The following is a 17556-nucleotide window of genomic DNA, read 5'->3' as shown; positions in this document are numbered from 1 at the left end:
AGGAAAACTGTCCCTGCCTAAAGAAGAATCCCTGAGAATTATACTGCCTTTCACTGTGGGCAAATGATGGATTTTTTAAAAGCATCTCCAGCCTAAGCTGCAAAATTGGTTTCCCAAAGTGAGTATTTATTAGACTCTGCACAGCTCAATGCTTTTTATTCCCACTTAAAAATCCATTTTTCTTGGTCAAGCTTCCATATACACTGGAAATGGGATTTTTGAAATGAGCTTCATCGATAGCACCCAGCCCACACACCAGGGATGCTTCCATGCTGAGCTCCACCTGCTCCCATCCTGCAACTTGGGGGCTATGGAGCAAAGTTCCTCTTCCTCCCTGTCCAGGAGAAATTTTGGCAGCATTTTAGGACTCCAAAAACAGTTGCAAAGCTGCAGGAACTCAAAGGAAGGTGGGTGGGGGAAAAGCAGCAGCTCAGAAAGATGAGATTTGTCAGGTGTGGGATTTTCCACATTCCTATGAATTCTGAAAGCCTGGAAAACGCTGGAATATTTACCTTGCAGGGGTGGGGGGGAGCATCCAGGCTCTGGTGAGTTATTCAGTGCAGGTAAGATCAGGGATTTGGGCTTGGATTCCCAGGAGGATGTGAAGCAATGCAAATGAAGGCTCAGGAGAAAAGAACCAGGTGGGATCAGATCCTACCCCATCAGCATGGGAAAGACCCCACAGAAAGGACAACCTCAGCAAGAGAAAGGGAGATTTGGGGAAGCTTTGCAAGGAGCACCAAGAAGTGGAATAAAATGCAGGAGAAGAGGGTGGGGCTCCTGGGAAGGAGGCTCAGTGCACATCCCTGGGAATAGGTTAGAGCAGGAACACGGCGAGCGTGCGGGAGAGCGCTGGGCTGGGCTGGGCAGAAGAACAGAGTCCAGCCCAGGCACAGCTCAAGGGACCACAAAGCATTTTGGCAAGCAGAGCCTCCCTGGGAGCCAAAGGGCAGAGCAGGGAAGCTTCCTTGCAGGCCAATTACCTCGGCAGGAATCTAAAAGATATTCCCATTGCCTGCGAAGCCGCGCGCCAAGTCTGGTGTTTGTTTGTGTCTGTGTTTATTTCTCAGAGCGTTTCTTTCCCTGCACCCCAGGGAACTGGCTGGATGCAAGCTATGGCCTTCTCATGGAATAAGAATTAACTCCTGGATCTTGGCAGCACCAGCAAGAGACCGGCTCCTGCTGAATTGCAGCCTGACGCAAGTCCCATGAGCAAAAACATACCCAAAAATCAAGCTCTTCCTGTCCCTCATCTGCCTGGAGACCCAAAAAGCCCCTGCCTGTCCCCCGGTTCTGTGTTGCAGTGTGCAGTTCTCAGCGCTGCTTGGGCACCTGCTGTGTGCAGGCCACTCAGAACTTGATTTGCCCACAATCCACAGTCAACTTTGCAGGTGAACAGAGGGGCAAAAATCAAGAATGAAAGGTGCAGCACTGCCTCAGGCAGCAAAACAAAGTTTGCCAAGTCCAATTTCTCACTGGGCTTTGGAAGTCCAGAACCAAATAAAATCTTCTGGTACAAAGTGGTTTTGCTTCTCCAGCGGGAAAAGTCACCTTGCACAAGGGGAGGCTCCAACCCCTCCTTCTGCTGTTGGGAGAGGGTGAGTAAGAGCTGAAACACGTGGGGACTTCAGCATTTGGGGCCATTTGGTGACAAACCCTCTCTCCCTGTCCCGAGTGGGACTAAGCCAACGTCAGTGCTCAGCAGCTGCAGGGAAATGAATCGCCGGGCTGGGCTTCCCGCACGCCGGCGGTGAATCACAGCCACCAGACCTGGCAACCAGCTCGGACTCGGCAAGTCTGGGCACAGGGATGGGATGGAAAAACCCTGAGTTCAAGGAGAAAATGGGCCTGGCTGCACCCAGGCTTTGATGTTCCCCTGAGAGCCGAGCCACATCAAGGCAAAGAGCTCATTGCTCCATCCCCCATGTGGCTGCTGGAGGCAGAGGAGACCAAGAGGCAGCTCCAGACACTGGAAAGGCAAAATGCTGATGGAGTCACCTGCACAGGGATGGAATCCCACCAGGAGGAGGGAGCTGAGGGCCTGGCCCCTGGGCAGCACCCTGGGCTGTGGAACCAACTCCACCTGGGAGCCCATGTGCCTCAGGAAGCACACGGGATCCATCTGATTTGCAATCTAATCCTCGAGTGACATTCATGGCATGGGAGCTGTTTTCCATGGAAACCTATCTGCAGGAAGACTTCCATGCCAGATGCCTTGATTTAATCAGCCCATGTAATATCCTCAGTTATGTTCAAACATCTGACCCCTGCTAACCAGACTGGGCAGTTCAAAGCTGAGTGAAGCATTTTCCATGACAGAGAAAAGAGCCATGGAATCTCCAGAGCTGGAAGGGACTCACAAGGATCACCAAGTCCAGCTCCTGGCCCTGCACAGACACCCCAACAATCCCATCCTGTGCATCCCTGAGAGTGTTGTCCAAGAGGTTTTCCTTTAGCTAGATGGACACCATAGCTGGGAACCAAAGTGAAAGTCCAGCCAAGGCTTGCTAGTGAATTCTGTGGTGGTTCAGAGTGGACATGATGCACTTTCACCATGACTGTGTGGTATTTTGAATGGTCAAGAACAAACATGCAGCTGTTCACAGCAGCACAAAGCTCAGAGTTACAGAAGTCTGAATGCACAAATAATATCTAATTCTCCCATTTTTTGCCTTTGGACAGCACAAAAAATATGGGATTTATGTTTACCTGCACCTTTTGGTGTCTCTTGATGCACTGACACATCCACAGAGGGAAGAGGAACAAGGTTCCCAGCAATGGGAACAGTAAAACTCCCTGGCCTTGTTTGCATTGGCACAACAGCCTCAGCTGACATCTCTGCATCCTTCATGGTTCATGATGCATGAAACATCCTGGGCTATCACTGAGCTGCAAGTTCATGGATCCAGCCCAAAGTTCTCTGAACACCCAGAACACTCCCAGCAAGAGGGACCAGACACTGTCTCAGGCTGCTGAATTAAAAATACTTGTCAGATCCCCCAGCCCTGTTTGAGTGATGGAGTGGGGCAAGATGGGCTTGAAGGTCCCTTCCAGCCCAATTTCCTCTGGGATTCCATAATAATGCTTTGGCTTGGAGAAAGTTTGCACTAATGGGGGTTGCTAATTAAAGGACCTGATACTAAATGGAACTTAGGACAAGCGGGAATTTCTGCTTGCCTAATGGTGTTTATAGGATTTATTGGCTGCTTTGATGAAGGTAAAGCCTTGAACACCTTCAGACAACCGTCTTACAATTTATTTATTCTTAAGCCAAATTCCTTTCCAGCTCAGTAAGATGGACTTGGAGGTGAATGTCCAGGTGCCATGGGCATCTTCCAATAGCCCAGACTGCTCCAAGCCCCATACAGCCTGGCCTTGGATACTTCCAGAGATCCAGGGGCAGCCACAGCTTCTCTGAGCAACCTCAGGGCCTCCCCACCCTCAGAGGGAAGAATTCCTCCCCAGTATCCCACCTATCCCTGACCTCTGGCAGTGGGAAGTCATTCCCCCTGTCCTGGCACTCCAGGACCCTGTAAATACTGCTTGTGTTAAGATAAAAGATAAAGGATAAAAATTCCAGAAGCTGCTCCCACACTGATATAAAATGCTCAATAGCTGAGATTATCCCCCAAAAGAAGAAAATTTTGGTAAAAACTGCATTTTGTGGGAAGTGAAACAAGGGGTGAACCCATTAATACATTCCATCTGCAAACAAAACCAGGCTCAATAACACCCACCAAACCATCCAGCCTGCTCCCTGTGCCTCCTAAATCTCCTGTGCCTCCAACAGGTACCACAGGCTCACAATGCTTGAGTGACACCACAACACGGGGCTAACAGCACTCAGTGCTCTTAAAACTGTTTCTTAATTTAACTTCCAATTTATGGAGGCATTTTACCATCCTTCAACTCTCATTTTCTCTGAGGAAACGCAGGCCTCGCTTTGTGAAACATTAAAATAAATGGATGTCGCCAAATTATTAAAATTAGAGGCAAGTGCAGGGTTGGCCAAGCAGATCATGGCTGGAGCCCAGCTTCCCCAACTCCCAGAGCAGCTTTCAGCTGGAATGCAAGCATCACCTCACCCTGGTATGTTTGGAGAGCTCATGGACAGCCTGTGCCATGGGGAGGGGAGCGTGCACGGATCGTCCATCATCCTGATGCCTGGGGGGGGAGGGCTGGAGCCATAAATCAACAACACTGTCCTGCTCCATCCTACCCATCCTGCCTTTATTTATCTCCCCACGCTGCATCACGGAACCACAGAGCACTTTGGCTTGGAAAAGATATTCAAACCCATCCCTGCCCTGAGCAGAGACACCTTGCAGGAGGCTGCTCCAAGCCCTGTCCAGCCTGGCTTGTCTCAGTTTGGGATTTTTAGACCCTTTTTAGGAGCAAGGCCGTGGTGGCACACGTGGACTGCTGGCCAGGCACACTGGGCTGGCTGAGTTTCTGTTGGAAAGCTCTGCTGTGCCTCTCACAAACACCAGATGCTCCATGCTGGGGAAACAAAGAGCACTTTTCTGTAAACAACAGCACACTGCAGCCCTCTCCCAGGCACGAACAATGGGGACCAACAAAACAAGTGAAAAGAGGTGAAAACAGAACAGTGCACGTGTGCTGGGGTGAAAAGTGCTGGATGCAGAGGGAGAATGAGAGAAGTGCTGGATGCAGAGGGAGAATGGGAGAAGTGCTGGATGCTGAGGGAGAATGGGAAAAGTGCTGGATGCTGAGGGAGAATGAGCTCCCTGGGGCTGCACAGCCTCCTGTCACTGTGCAGGGCTGGGGGAAGCACAGGGCTTGGGCAGCCACTGTCCTCTCCATGAAATCCCAGAAGGTTTGGGTGGGAAGGGACCTTAAAGCCCATTCCAACCCATCCCCTGCCATGAGCAGAGACACTTCCACTATCCCAGGCTGCTCCAAGCCCTCTCCAACCTGGTCTGGAACACTTCCAGGGATGGGGCAGACAGAACCTTTTCCTTCTTTTTCTTCCCCAACCCTTTTCTTTCTTTTTCTTCATGGCTGCAACTTGCAGGGGTCACGAAGAGCTCCTTTGGGAGGGAAGACAAGGCTGGAGGGGCTGATGGGGAAGAGTACCAACAAAAAGTTAACTTGGGGCTTCCCCAGAAGCACCTGGGGAGTGGGAACAACAGATCCTAGAGGAAATGCTTTGAGACTGCCAGAGATTTGGTCAGTTCTCATAGCCCAGATTGAATATTTGGGCATCACACAGCACAAGAAGAAATCTTTTCCTCATTGCTGCAGACCTTACAATGAGATTAACGAGCATCAGTAATATGTTGCAATGTTGTTACATAAAGCAAAGACAGGCTCTCAGGTGAGTCTGTCACACAGGAAATTCAGTGAGAGGGAACCAGAAATCCCAGCTTGTCTGTCCTGGAGGGGACAGGTAAATAACATGCAACCCCTTTAAACAATCCCACATTGATTGTCCCCAAACTGGCAGCTCAGACACACAGATCTCTCCTGTTTGAGGATAAATCTCCAGTTCCAAGCTGCAGCACAGAGATGTTGTCACTGACTCGGTACCAGTTCAGGGTGGCCTGGGGGGGAGATGCATGCAGGAGGCAGACACTCCAAATTAGAAGGATATCAAGACTGGAAGTGTTAAAATTTAAGATTAGGGCTTGTTCAGCTTTGTTTTTCATCACCATAATGCCAGACCATTTGATAATTTTCTTCCAATTTAAGAAAAACTCTGGCTTTGCCTTCAGAAGAAATGCTGGCACCAGATCAGACAAACACTTCCCGAGTGAAAAAAGCAGGAATCCTAAAAAAGGGACTGTGCCCTCGCCTGGAGGCAGCTGCAGGGACTAAATCCTAGGTACACCTGTTAATGCTCAGGAAAAACAAAGCAACCAGAATAAACTCTTGCTGCTCAAGCTTGTAGGGAGATTTCCAGTGAAAAATGACACAAAATTTTAAAAAAACCCCAAGTTATAAGAATCAAAATATTTTGAGGAATTACATCTACTTGCATGCCAAGACAAACTGAGGAGCTGCATTTCCAGAGCCACCAAGGGAGGAGGAGCAGAAATGAGAGGTTTAAAGAGCCCTCTTCAGCCCGGTGTGAGGGTGGATAAAATTCAGGATGCCCTGAAAATCCCCCAGGAGGGGTAAGGCAGGAGGTGGCATCGGGTCCCCACGCAGGGACCACGGTTCTCCGGCCCCCTCCAGTGGCTGCAGAACAGGGAGAGGCCAGCAGGATCCAGGCATCTCCACATCCAGAGCCATCCTCCTCCTTCTCCTGCACAGGAGTATGCTTATTTGGTTTAGTATTCATCTTTATCTGCATGTGGAGCCAGGCCCAGCACTGGTACCTGCCCTCGGGTCTGATCCTGCTGCAGTTCCAAACCATTCTGGAAAATTCTGGGAAAAGCCAACAGGTGCTGATGGGCACTTCTGGAAGAGGCATTTTGTCCCCCTCTGTTGTGTCCTGCCATGGTTTTCTTCACTGGAAGAAGAGGAAGGGCTAAAAAAGTACTGTAACTCAAGGGCTGGTTTGGGATAAAAAGGGCTTTACTTGATTTCAGGGACTGAAGAACAAGAAACAAACAAACAACAATTAAAAATACCCAAACAACCAAAAAACAACTTCAACCCACCAGATGCCTTTCCCCCACCTTGTGCAAAATGAGCAGGAAATGATATTTGGATCCCAACATTCTACACCCTGGAAATCCTCCCCTGGCAACAAAGACAAGAAAGCCAATGAGAAAAGACAGACTGGCTGATTTCAGGTCTGGTTGGTTCTTCAAGCATTTTTCAAATCTTCTTATCCTGTCCCATCCAAGCTTCCAGCAAGGCCATGCCACACACATTTTATATATTCCTCACAAATAGAATGGGCATTTTTCAATGGATGAGATGCACACTGCAGGAATGTTTAATTTCCTACCCACAACTTCACAAAACTCAATTTTTACTTACATTATCTGAGCATTCCCCATGGACAACAAGGGAAAAAACACCTTTACAAAAGAGAATGCTTTGTACATAGGAGGGAAGGGTGAAGTCCAAGCTAAGGCAAAAAGAAATGCTGTTTATATAGTGCAAAAGGATAGAAATGGACGAATTATTGAGATTTCATACTGGAAAACTATTGTATCCTGGCTTTAAAAAGACAGGGTAAGGCAGAGGATGTAGGGTTTGGCCCTATAGGACAGGACAATGAAGTCTATGTATATCCTGAATCTATTTCAAGATTATTATCCCTCTTCAGAGAAAATTCCAAATTCTCTGTGTATTAAACCAGCTCAGCAAAGCTGTCCAATCAGCAGCAACCAATCTCCACAGGGACTTCATTCCAACAGAATCTTGTGCACTTACAGCTTAATTTGATGTGATTGTCCCCAAGCTGGACTTATTCCAGGCCCTCAAGCCAAAGGTTTGACTTTTTCCATAGGCAAAGTCCCTCAGTGAAGATGGAAGTTGGATGGATGATCCAGGCACTCCAAAGCTTTGATTCTGCACATCTCCAAGTCACTAATGAACCTCAGGCTGGTTTGCTACTGTGCTGGGAGAACCATCCTTAGACCTGAAGAGATCCATGCCCAGGGGAATCCTTTGGATGGCATCTCTAATTAACACTGTAACAGGCTCAGCTTTAATTACAGACCAGACTTATGTCAAGCACTGAGTTGAGTAGATTCTCTCAATTTCCTTGGGCCACTCTTTGGCATTCCCATGGATGCATTTCACTGCAGCTCGTCCCAGGTGGAACCCCCATTCAGAGGGTGGCTGAGCACAGGAACAGGGAATGGTTACAGCCAGAGCTCCAGGAGCATCCAGGAGAACACCACTCTCAGGGATGCACAGAGTGAGATTTTTTGGGATGTCTGTGCAGGGCCAGGATGATCCCTGTGGCTCCTTACAGCTCTCCCCACATCCATCCTACCACCTTCACCCCAACTGGGAGTCCCATTTACAAACCAAGTAAAAATCCTCAGGAAAACACCTGTTCCCATGGCATTTTCTCCAGACAGCCCATCTCCTTTTCTGCCTCCCCATACTGGAGCTCTGGAGCACTGTGCACTCCTGCAAACCATTATGGATTCCCCAGCAAGGTGCCAAAGAGGCTTTACAACCTGTTTGCATCTCCCAGGCATGTTCACACCTCTATAAAGCCAGTGCACAACTCGCTGCCAGCGCCGGGAAAACCAAAACCGGCTGCAGGGCTGGGAAGGGAATGGTGCAGAACTGCCTCTCCTCACCTGGCCACAGCTCCATGTCCACTGCATCTCACCTGGAGAAGGTCTGGAAATACCCTCTTTGCTTTTGCATTTGTTTATGCCTCTGGGAAAAGAACATTTTGGAACCAATGTTGAGGTAAGTCCATAGGGTCCAGGGATAGGGCTTGGAGCAACCTGGGGTAGTGGAAGATGTCCCTGTCCATGGCAGGAGCTTGGACCTAGGTAGGCTTTAAGGTCCCTTCCAACCCAAACCAGGCTTGGATTCTCTGACCTTTAAGGTCACATCTGGAAAATTGCCTTTGCCAAGTGGATGAACACAGGAAGAAAAGCTAGCAAAGAAAAATCATTCAAAAAAAAAAAAAAAAAAAACCTCATAACACAGTGACTTCACTTGAATCAGTAAAGTTAAAGCAAGTATCCATTATCACCTGAGATTTTTGCCAAGCTCCTGAGGCACCATCATCTCTATCCTTGTAAGGCTGCTGTTTGACAATTCCTCTGCACTGACCACTTCATGGGCTGACCCTGAGATCCCAACAAAAGGATGCTGACTCCCTGAAGAATGACTCTTCGGGGAGTTTGTGGCATGAAGAGGCACTGGAAATCAAAGGGGCCCAGACAGCTGGATGCCACGCTGTGATCAGAAGAACAAAATCTCTCAGCTCAAAAAAACCCCTTTTTCCTCCCTTTTCCACAATGCCAACAAAACAGACCTGTTACATGGATCTGGATGGGTTTTCTCTGGTCTTGCCTTGGGATATGGAGTAAAATGTAGGTAGGAGCTTCTGTTTTTATGTGCTGTGATAAGGAAAGCAGTAAAGAAGGGACACTTTCCCCGCACAGAAATGGCAGAGAGACCCCCAGGTGTGTGAGTGACACAGATCAGTAACAGAGGTTACACATTTGCCAACAGCTACAGGATATATTGTATTTACTCCAGCACACACGTTTAGCAGCCTCTCCCAGGGAAATAAGACACACATGGCATCACTGCACCCCTAAATGTGGAGGGGGAAAAAAAAAAACCCACAGGAGCAGGGACAAGGGCAGGATTGGCTTCATCAGGGCACTCATTCACCATGTCAAACTGTCCCCAAAAGCAGCCAGGCGCCCTTCAGCTGTGCTCGTGGAGTAAAAACTGTTTAATGGGGTCGGGGACTGGGAGGCTGCGGATCAGATCCAGGCGGGATTTGCCAAGGATTCTCCGCACAGTTATGCGGCACAGAGACAAGAGACTCCGGGCATGGCCTGCAAGGAAAAACACAAGCAGCATTACTGGGGATGCAAGGAGACAGGGAGAACAGCAGAACCAAGGGAGCAGGAGGGTTGGGAATGCACAGATCCTGCTCCAAGAGGAGCCCAAACCAGCTGGATTTGGAGCAGGCTGGGAGGGCCAGCTGGAGGCTAGATTGGGATGGGACCATGGAGGCCATCCAGGCTGCATATCAGGAAAAGGTTCTTCCCACAGAGGGTGCTGGCACTGCCCAGGCTCCCCAGGGAATGGGAACAACCCCAAGGCTGCCAGAGTCCAAGGAACATTTGGACAACACTCTCAGGGTGGAATTGTTGGGGTGTCTGTGCAGGGTCACAGGCTGCACTTTAATCCTTGTGCATCCCTTCCAACACCGTGGTTCTATTTTAATCATTTAAAAATGACATGGATGGCACTGTTTTCTCACCCATCCCCTGGAAAACAACAGCACTGACAGCCAGCTCAGGCCTTATCCCAACTTTCTTTTCAGGGCTTCCTCCGAGTCCATGGAGAGCTCTACCACCACAGGGACAAGAGGATGGTGGTGTCCACGCTGATTCAGGAGCTGCACCTCTATGGCATCACTCCACTATCCCATATGCTTCACCTGAGCAATCCCATTGCCTCCTAAACCCAGGCCTAACAGGACTCCAGCTTCTGTGAGCCACCCTCAGCAGAAGCCCAGGCAGGTTTGCAATCCAGCCCCATGCAAAGCTGAGTAACCTGAGGATGGCTGTTGTATCCCACAGCCTGAATCCCTTTGGAATTTCCAGAGCCCAGGGTCACACGGGAACACCTGGGACACATCTGTGTGGCTCTGGAGAACTGGATGCCACTGGTGATCCACAGCTCCAAAGCCCAGCTTTGGCAATGAAGCATTTGACATGAGCAGGCAATGGAAAAGAGCTGGGAGAGATTAAAAAAGCAGAGTAACAGAGCTGCTGAAGGACACAAGAGGGGAAAACACCGTGAAGTACTCAAGAGGGAAAAATGCAAAAGGAGAAAAGCGGGGACTGCAGAAGTCACTAATGCTCTATTTGCCAGCTTGTCAGACCCTGTTATGTAACTGCTGAAGGTCCCACCCCACCAGCCCATCAGCACCTCCACCTCCACCCACCAGGGGACCCAAATCCACTCACCCCTGGCTTCCTTGAACACCTCCAGCGCCTCGGCGTTCACCCTGACCCTCCCCGTGGCCTCGGCGCCCAACGCCTCCACCTTGACGAGGTTGAGGTCGGCGCCGAAGTCGACGAGGAGGCGCACGAAGGCGGGCTCGCAGCCGTGCCGCAGCACGGCGTCCAGCACACACACGGGCGAGCCCCGAGAGGAGCCCCGCACGTCGATTGGCCCCCAGCAGTTGAAATCCGGGTTGGCCCCGGCCTGGAGCAGCAGGCGGAAGCAGGGCAGGTGGTGGTAGGCAGCGCTGATGTACAGGGGACACACCACCAGCGTGGTCAGCGGCCGCAGCGCCTGCCCCGGCCCGCGGGTCGCCGGATGGTGGTTCACGTCCACGTCCGCGCCGTACCTGCTCCGGGGAGAGGGAGCCGGGGTTGGGAATGGCACGGGATGCAGAGTGAGGAAGCTGCTCGTCCCTACCCTCAGCCTGCAGCTCTTCTGAGCGGGGACGAGGCAGACAGCGCAGTCTAATCTCCCAGAAGCAAAGGTGACCTCGGGATTTGGAGAGAGGAGGAGCAGCAGCATCCCTGCCCTCCTGATGGATTGGGTTTGCATGGCCAGGTTTTGGCGGTGGGAGGGTACAGGGGTGTCTTCTTTCAGAAGCTTCTCCCGTGTTGGATAAGGGGGAACAGGTGATGTCTTGGGTTTTAGCCTTTATATTTTTCAGAATTTCTGCTGCTTAGTGTGTAACTCTGAAACTTCATATTAGGTGTTAGTAAATTCTCTTCACAGGGTAGTTAGACAAAACAATCCCTTCCCAGCTAGAGAACCAAGGACAACCAGTACCCAAAAAGCAGAAATAGCAGCGAGGGAAAGAGGGAAGCCAGGGGGGCTGAGACTTTATAGCCTGGGGCTGTGGCTGGATAATTGACCCCAATGTGCAGATGAACCAAAAATTATAAAAGTGTGAAGACTCGTGACCAGGATCCATCCTGGATTTGATTTGGGTGTAGCCCTGGCCAGGCTCCTGCACTGCCCAAAATGTCCTTTCAATAAACACCTGTTTTATTTTTTTTGCTCTCTCTAGTCCCTGTTCCAGGTCAGCTTTTCCAGGCAACACAGGTAGAGCTTGAAGAAGGCAGAAGGAGTGGGGGAAGATGTTTTTTAAGATTCATTCCACTTCTCATTACCCTGGTCTGATTTTATTAGGAATAAATTAAACTGATGATTAAACCCCCAAGCTGAGTCTGTTTTGCCCGTAATGGTATTTAATGAGTGATCTCTCCCTTATCTCCCCCATTCCTTATCTCTCCCATTCCTTATCTCAACCCAGGAACCTTTAGTTGTATGTTTTCTCATGTCTTGGCACCAGGGATGGCTCAGCCCTGAGCCAGCACCATGTCATGCTGGATAATAACGAGCTGCCTGGGGAGCAGGGATGTTTCCAGATGACTCCACTAAATAGGGATGCTGAAACAATTCCCTACCAGGATAAAATGGGCCAAAAAAGCAACACAGGAACTCCATCCCAAACAGCAGGAAAATGGAAACAGGGATCTGCACTCCACAGTGAAAAATCTGTGATAGACCCCTGCTCCTAAAGGAGCTGGAGGGGTTGGAATCTGCTGGGAATTCCCCCAGGAACTGAGGACACTAATTCCACACTCCTCCCATACAGTTTGGATGGGAAGGAGGAAGAAAACACAGTCCCTAGGGAGTAGCTGGTTTTAACTGCAAAACCCACTCCGTTCCACCCACAGAGGGACAAAAAGCTCCTTTACCCACCAGTCCCCCTCCCCAAACTGCAAAATGAGCACTCAGAGAACCAGCTTTTTCCTAGACAGCATTACATTCCTTTCAGGAGTTCATAAAATTAAGGAAAATACCTGGGGAGAAATCCTACCTCAAAGGAGATACAGTTCTCACTGAAACCAGCGGAGACTGCTCCCTGTCCACCAAATATTCAACCAAATCCTTCAGCTCTGAGCATGGGAAGAGTCTCATTTAAATTAAGCACACTCAGAACAAGGGCTGAGAGACTGCTCTAAGAGCTGCAAATAGCACAAAGTGTATTTTTCCCCTTAAAATCAGATTATACAAGCATTTGGACAGAGTTATCCATGCTCCTGTGGGACTTCCACAGGGCTGTTTTAAGGCCACTGCCTCCTGAGCAGACAGCAGATCTCCCTTCATTTCTGTCCTTTCTTCCCCCATTATTATTACCATCAAAACTCTCAGTGGAAGCCCTCAATTCAAAGCAAACCCCCAAATTGTACTTTTAGCAGGGTCAGGCACACACCTGAGGGATGAGGGTGATCTGGCAGCTCTTTTCCCCAGTTTTAGCCTGGAAAAAGGATCCTTGTTACCCTCAGTCCCACTGCAGGTAGCAGTGGATCCCAAATTACAGCATGATCCCAAATTACAAGGAATGTCATTTATACCCAGGCATTTATACCCTGACTATTTCTATCAGCCTCCCAGTAAATTGGATCCCTATTCCATAGCCACATGTGGATTTCATGGATGGGATTTCACCTGTTGCTTGGTTCAGCACTTGCAGGAATGCTCAGGGATCCCAACGGTGCTACCATAGGATTTTCAAACCAGGTGATGTTTAGACACCTGCAACAAACCTGAATGGGTTCAGGTTTTCTCAAAATATTCCCTCCTACCTGAGGAAAAGTGTCTTCCTCCTTGCACTCCCCCTGCCAAATCCTGTAGATCCAACATTTTAAAAGTCCCTGCAACATAAAGGCTGCATTTTTCACTAAGTAACTCTGCACAGATCTGTGAAATCTCTACTCTGAGATATTTGAAATTTTGGGCAATCTGACAATTTGGTATTAGCTTAGCAGCCTTAGGAGACATTGCCTAATAAAAAGAGATTGGACAAATTCCAGTTAATTTTTAATCCTGAAAGTTGTCCAAAATCTTACTTTTAATATTGCTGGTGAGATATCCCAAAGAGCAGACACATAAATCAAGGCATCAGCTCTCCCTGTGCTGCTGAAATACCATTGGCCACATTTCACCCTGCCAGGGTGGAGAAAGCAGGGGAGACCTTTTGGGAATACAGCGAGTTGAATGCTGTATCAACAAGCCCATGCTGATGGGAACATCTTGCTTGTTGGGAAAGGAGCAAGGAGGGGGGAATTATCTCCCTTTCTTCCTCAGAGCTGCACTTGTATGAAAATTCAAAAAAAAAAAAAAAAGGAAGAAAACCCCAAAGGATTTTGAATCTTTTCCTATTCAAATACTTTTGTTATTTTCTAGCATTTGAGGTCATCATAGGGATTCCTTAGATTTTCTTTTCTTTCACTATTTCTCCCCCAGCCTACATTTTCCCATTATGATCCTTTATTATCTGGCATCCATAGCCCACATAGTTGTCCAGCACAGTCCCTTGGACAGAAATCTGATTTAAAGAGAAGGAATAATCAGGGCACACCACAGAAGGAGCAAAGTTCCCACAGCCTCCTCCTACACCTTAAGCCCTGCTGGTGCTACCAAGGGAGTCTCCTGATAGAAAACCCAAGACCAAGGGAGATTTTATCAGGGAATCGACCCCCCTCCTAACTCTAGTCAGGTGGAAGCAGGGGGGATTGACTGGTTGGTGGGCTCAGAACTGGAGATTCCTGTCCTGAGCTTGGACTGGAACAGGTGGGAACAGACCAAGCAACGGGAAACCCAAAGATGTCTCTCCACCCTCTGCAGTGCACGAGGTGTGGAGACAAGCAGGTGAGGAGGGAAGGGATGCTGAGGGAGCAGGGAGGAGAGGCAGCTCTGACCTGATGAGCTCCTGCAGGATGTCGGCGCGCCCCACCCGCGCGGCGTGGTACACCGGGGTGCTGCGGTGGTGCCGGCTGCCATTGGGGTCAGCGCCCGCCTCCAGCAGGATCCTGGCACACTCCAGGTGCCCGTTCACCACGGCCACGTAGAGGGCAGTCTGCCCCTTGACGTCCACCAGGTCGATCTCGGCCCCCTTGCGCAGCAGGAAGTCCACGCAGGGGCCGTGGCCGGCAGTGGCGGCGATGCGCAGCGGGGTGCAGGGCAGCCAGCCGCAGCACCACACCGACTTCTCGTTGATCCGGCTGCAGGGGAGCACCCGTCAGAAACACCATTCCCTCCTGGAGCATGCCCCAGGCTCCCCAGGGAATGGGCACAGCCCCCAGACTGCCAGAACCCAGGGGACATTTGGACAATGCTCTCAGGGTGGGATTGTTGGGGTGCAGGGCAGGGCCAGGGGCTGCACTTTAATCCTTGTGCATCCCTTCCAACACCGTGGTTCTATTTTAATCATTTAAAAATTATATAAATGGCATTGTTTTCTCACCCATCCCCTGGGAAACAACAGCACTGACAGCCAGCTCAGGCCTTATCCCATCTTTCTTTTCAGGGCTTCCTCTGAGTCCATGGAGAGCTCTGGGGACAAGAGGATGGTGGTGCCTACGCTGATTCAGGAGCTGCACCTCTATGGCATCACTCCACTATCCCATATGCTCCACCTGAGCAATCCCATTGCCTCCTAAACCCAGGCCTAACAGGACTCCAGCTTCTGTGAGCCACCCTCAGCAGAAGCCCAGGTAGGTTTGCAAACCAGCCCCATGCAAAGCTGAGGAACCTGGGGATGGCAGTTGTATCCCTCAGCCTGAATCCCTTTAGAATTTCTCTGGAGTTTAAGAGGGCAACCTCACTTCCACCTCTGGTGCAAAACTGTGGCCCTTCCACTCAGGATATGACTCTCTGATTTCTGGCACTTTCAGCAGCCCCAAAAAGCTCCTGTCTATCACCTGACAGATGGTGCCTGGACAGATGAAGCAGAGCAGTGCTCCATGGTGGGCTTTAGCTGTGCCAGGGGCTGCACACCTGCACAAAACCTGCCTCAAAAATCACCTATTAAAAAAAGAAAAAATAAAACAGCCTTCCCTTTTTCTTCTCTTTTTCATGGGAGATGTCCCAAACTGGTAGCCCAGAGAGGCTGGGCCTGCCCCATTCCTGGAAATGTCCAAGTCCAGGTTGGACTTCTGGGCTTGCAGCTACCTGGTCGAGTGGAAGATGTTGCTGCCCATGGCAGGGGTGGAATGGGATGAGCTTTGAGATCCATATTTACCTCCAAATTCAAAGACATCATGTCTCTGCTCACTCCATCACCTGTGGAATGGAGCTGTGGGTCCCATCCTCCCCTTCCTGTCAAACTCTGCTTTTTCCTACCAAAAAATCTCAGCCCAAGGGTCCCAAGACCCCCAGCTGTCCAGGTAGCAGAAAGAAGGGCTGGCTTATTCTCATTTTTTGCTGAAATAACACCTTTTTTTTTGAGGCTGGGAAACATTTAGCACTCTAAGCAGATTTCTCCATGATGCAGGAAAATTAATTAACTATCCCCACTGTCACAGGGTTAGCACTGGGCAGATTTTGTAACATGGGGTGTTTCAGGTTTATAGCTGATTGTAATCCCTTTTGTATGTTTTCCCCATTATCCGTGGGCTCCTGTTTTCCTGGTATCACATTCCTATCCTGAAAAGTGTTCACGCACAGCTGCCACAGCCTCATGAGCTGCTGTGAGATTTGCCTCCTAGGAAACCAGAGGAACGATCTGGGGGAAAGGGGAGCATCCTCCCACCCTGACACTTCCACAAAAACCCCCTGGATCCCTGGAAATGTCCAAGGCCAGGCTGGACAGAATTTGGAGCAACCTAGGCAAGCGGAAGGTGTCTCTGCCTGTGGCAGGGGGTGGGATAAGATGAGCTTTGAAGTCCAAACCCAAACCATGCTATGAAAAAACCAGAACAAGATGGAGATCACCAAGAACATCCTAGGAAACACCTCTCCCCAAAAACAGCAGGTGGGATGGGAGTCCCCAAAAGGTGCAGGCTGTGGGAACAGTGGGAACAACACCCTGCCACCTCTGACAAGAAAAAGGCTGGGATGGAAGTCCCCAAAGGGTGCAGCTGGGAGGGTGGTGAGCGAAGCATCCTCCCATAAAAACTCACATCTCTGGAAGTGTCCCAGACCAGGGTGGACATTGGGGCTTGGAGTACCCTGGGATAGCAGCAGGAGTCCCTGCCCATGGCAGGGATGGCACTGGATGCTGAGCATGGTCCGTGGGACATGGGTGGGATGCAGTGGGATGCAGTGAGATGCGGGAGGGACACGGGTGGGATGTGGGAGGGATGCAGTGGGACGCGGGTGGGATGCAGTGGGATGCAGTGGGACGCGGGTGGGATGCGGGCGGGACGCGGGTGGGATGCAGTGGGATGCGGGTGGGATGCAGGTGGGATGCGGGTGGGATGCAGTGGGATGCAGTGGGATGCGGGCGGGACGCGGGGCAGCCGGAGCGCTGCGGGGCGAGCAGGCAGGCGGCGGGGCCGTGCCGGCAAGGCTCTGTGCCCACCTCTGGAAGCTCTCGTCCTGCAGCAGGCTGCGCAGGGTGGGCAGATCCCCCACGAAGGCCGCGTCGTGCAGCCGGGTGTCCTCGCAGTGCTCCAGCGGGTGGTCGCAGAACTGCTCCCGCAGCCATTCCTTCAGGTTGCGACCTGCGCTGGAGAGAGGCACACAGCGGCATGAGGGAGTGGGCCAGCCCCGGGGGGTCACTCCGCTGTCCCCCGGCCCGGCCGCCCCCGGGGACCCCCCTGCCCACGGTACCTGCCCGGGGCGGGCGCGTCCCCGCCCTCCGCCATCGCGCCCCGCCGGCCCCGCTCGCCCTGCCCGTCCCTCCTTCCCCGCCTCCCTTCCCGGCCTGATTGGCCCTGCTCCGCTTCCTGCTCCCGTTAAGGTGGATTCTCCCCGTTCCCGGCCCGGCCGCTGCTTTTCCTCCGGGAATTGCGGCTCCTTGCTGCCGCTGCGGGCGGGATCGGGCACTTTCCCGCAGTTTTTGGGGGCTCCTCTTCTCCCCTTTTCTGGGCATTTCCCTGATTATATCTCGCTTTTTCCGCAGCGCAGCTTCCGAGCTCTTCTCTTGGCAGGGATCCGCCAGCA

At 50.9% G+C, this 17556-nt stretch overlaps 1 protein-coding gene across 1 annotated transcript; it reads right to left on the bottom strand.

Annotated features, from left to right (window-relative positions):
* Nucleotides 1–9115: 9115 nt before the first annotated feature.
* Nucleotides 9116–17287, bottom strand: ASB1 (ankyrin repeat and SOCS box containing 1). Its single transcript, XM_079311362.1, has 5 exons — nt 17224–17287; nt 16973–17119; nt 14370–14672; nt 10605–10990; nt 9116–9461 (listed from the first exon to the last, which is right to left on the bottom strand). Exons 1-5 carry the CDS (start codon nt 17256–17258, stop codon nt 9328–9330), a joined length of 1005 nt encoding a protein of 334 aa, XP_079167488.1. The 5' UTR covers nt 17259–17287; the 3' UTR covers nt 9116–9327.
* Between the last annotated feature and the right edge of the window lie 269 nt (nt 17288–17556).

Source organism: Erithacus rubecula, assembly GCF_903797595.1.
Source record: "Erithacus rubecula genome assembly, chromosome: 8".
NCBI classification, from domain to species: Eukaryota; Metazoa; Chordata; class Aves; order Passeriformes; family Muscicapidae; genus Erithacus; species Erithacus rubecula.
The sequence above is the reverse complement of the archived record's forward strand: the minus strand, read 5'-3'. Positions and strand labels throughout refer to the sequence as shown.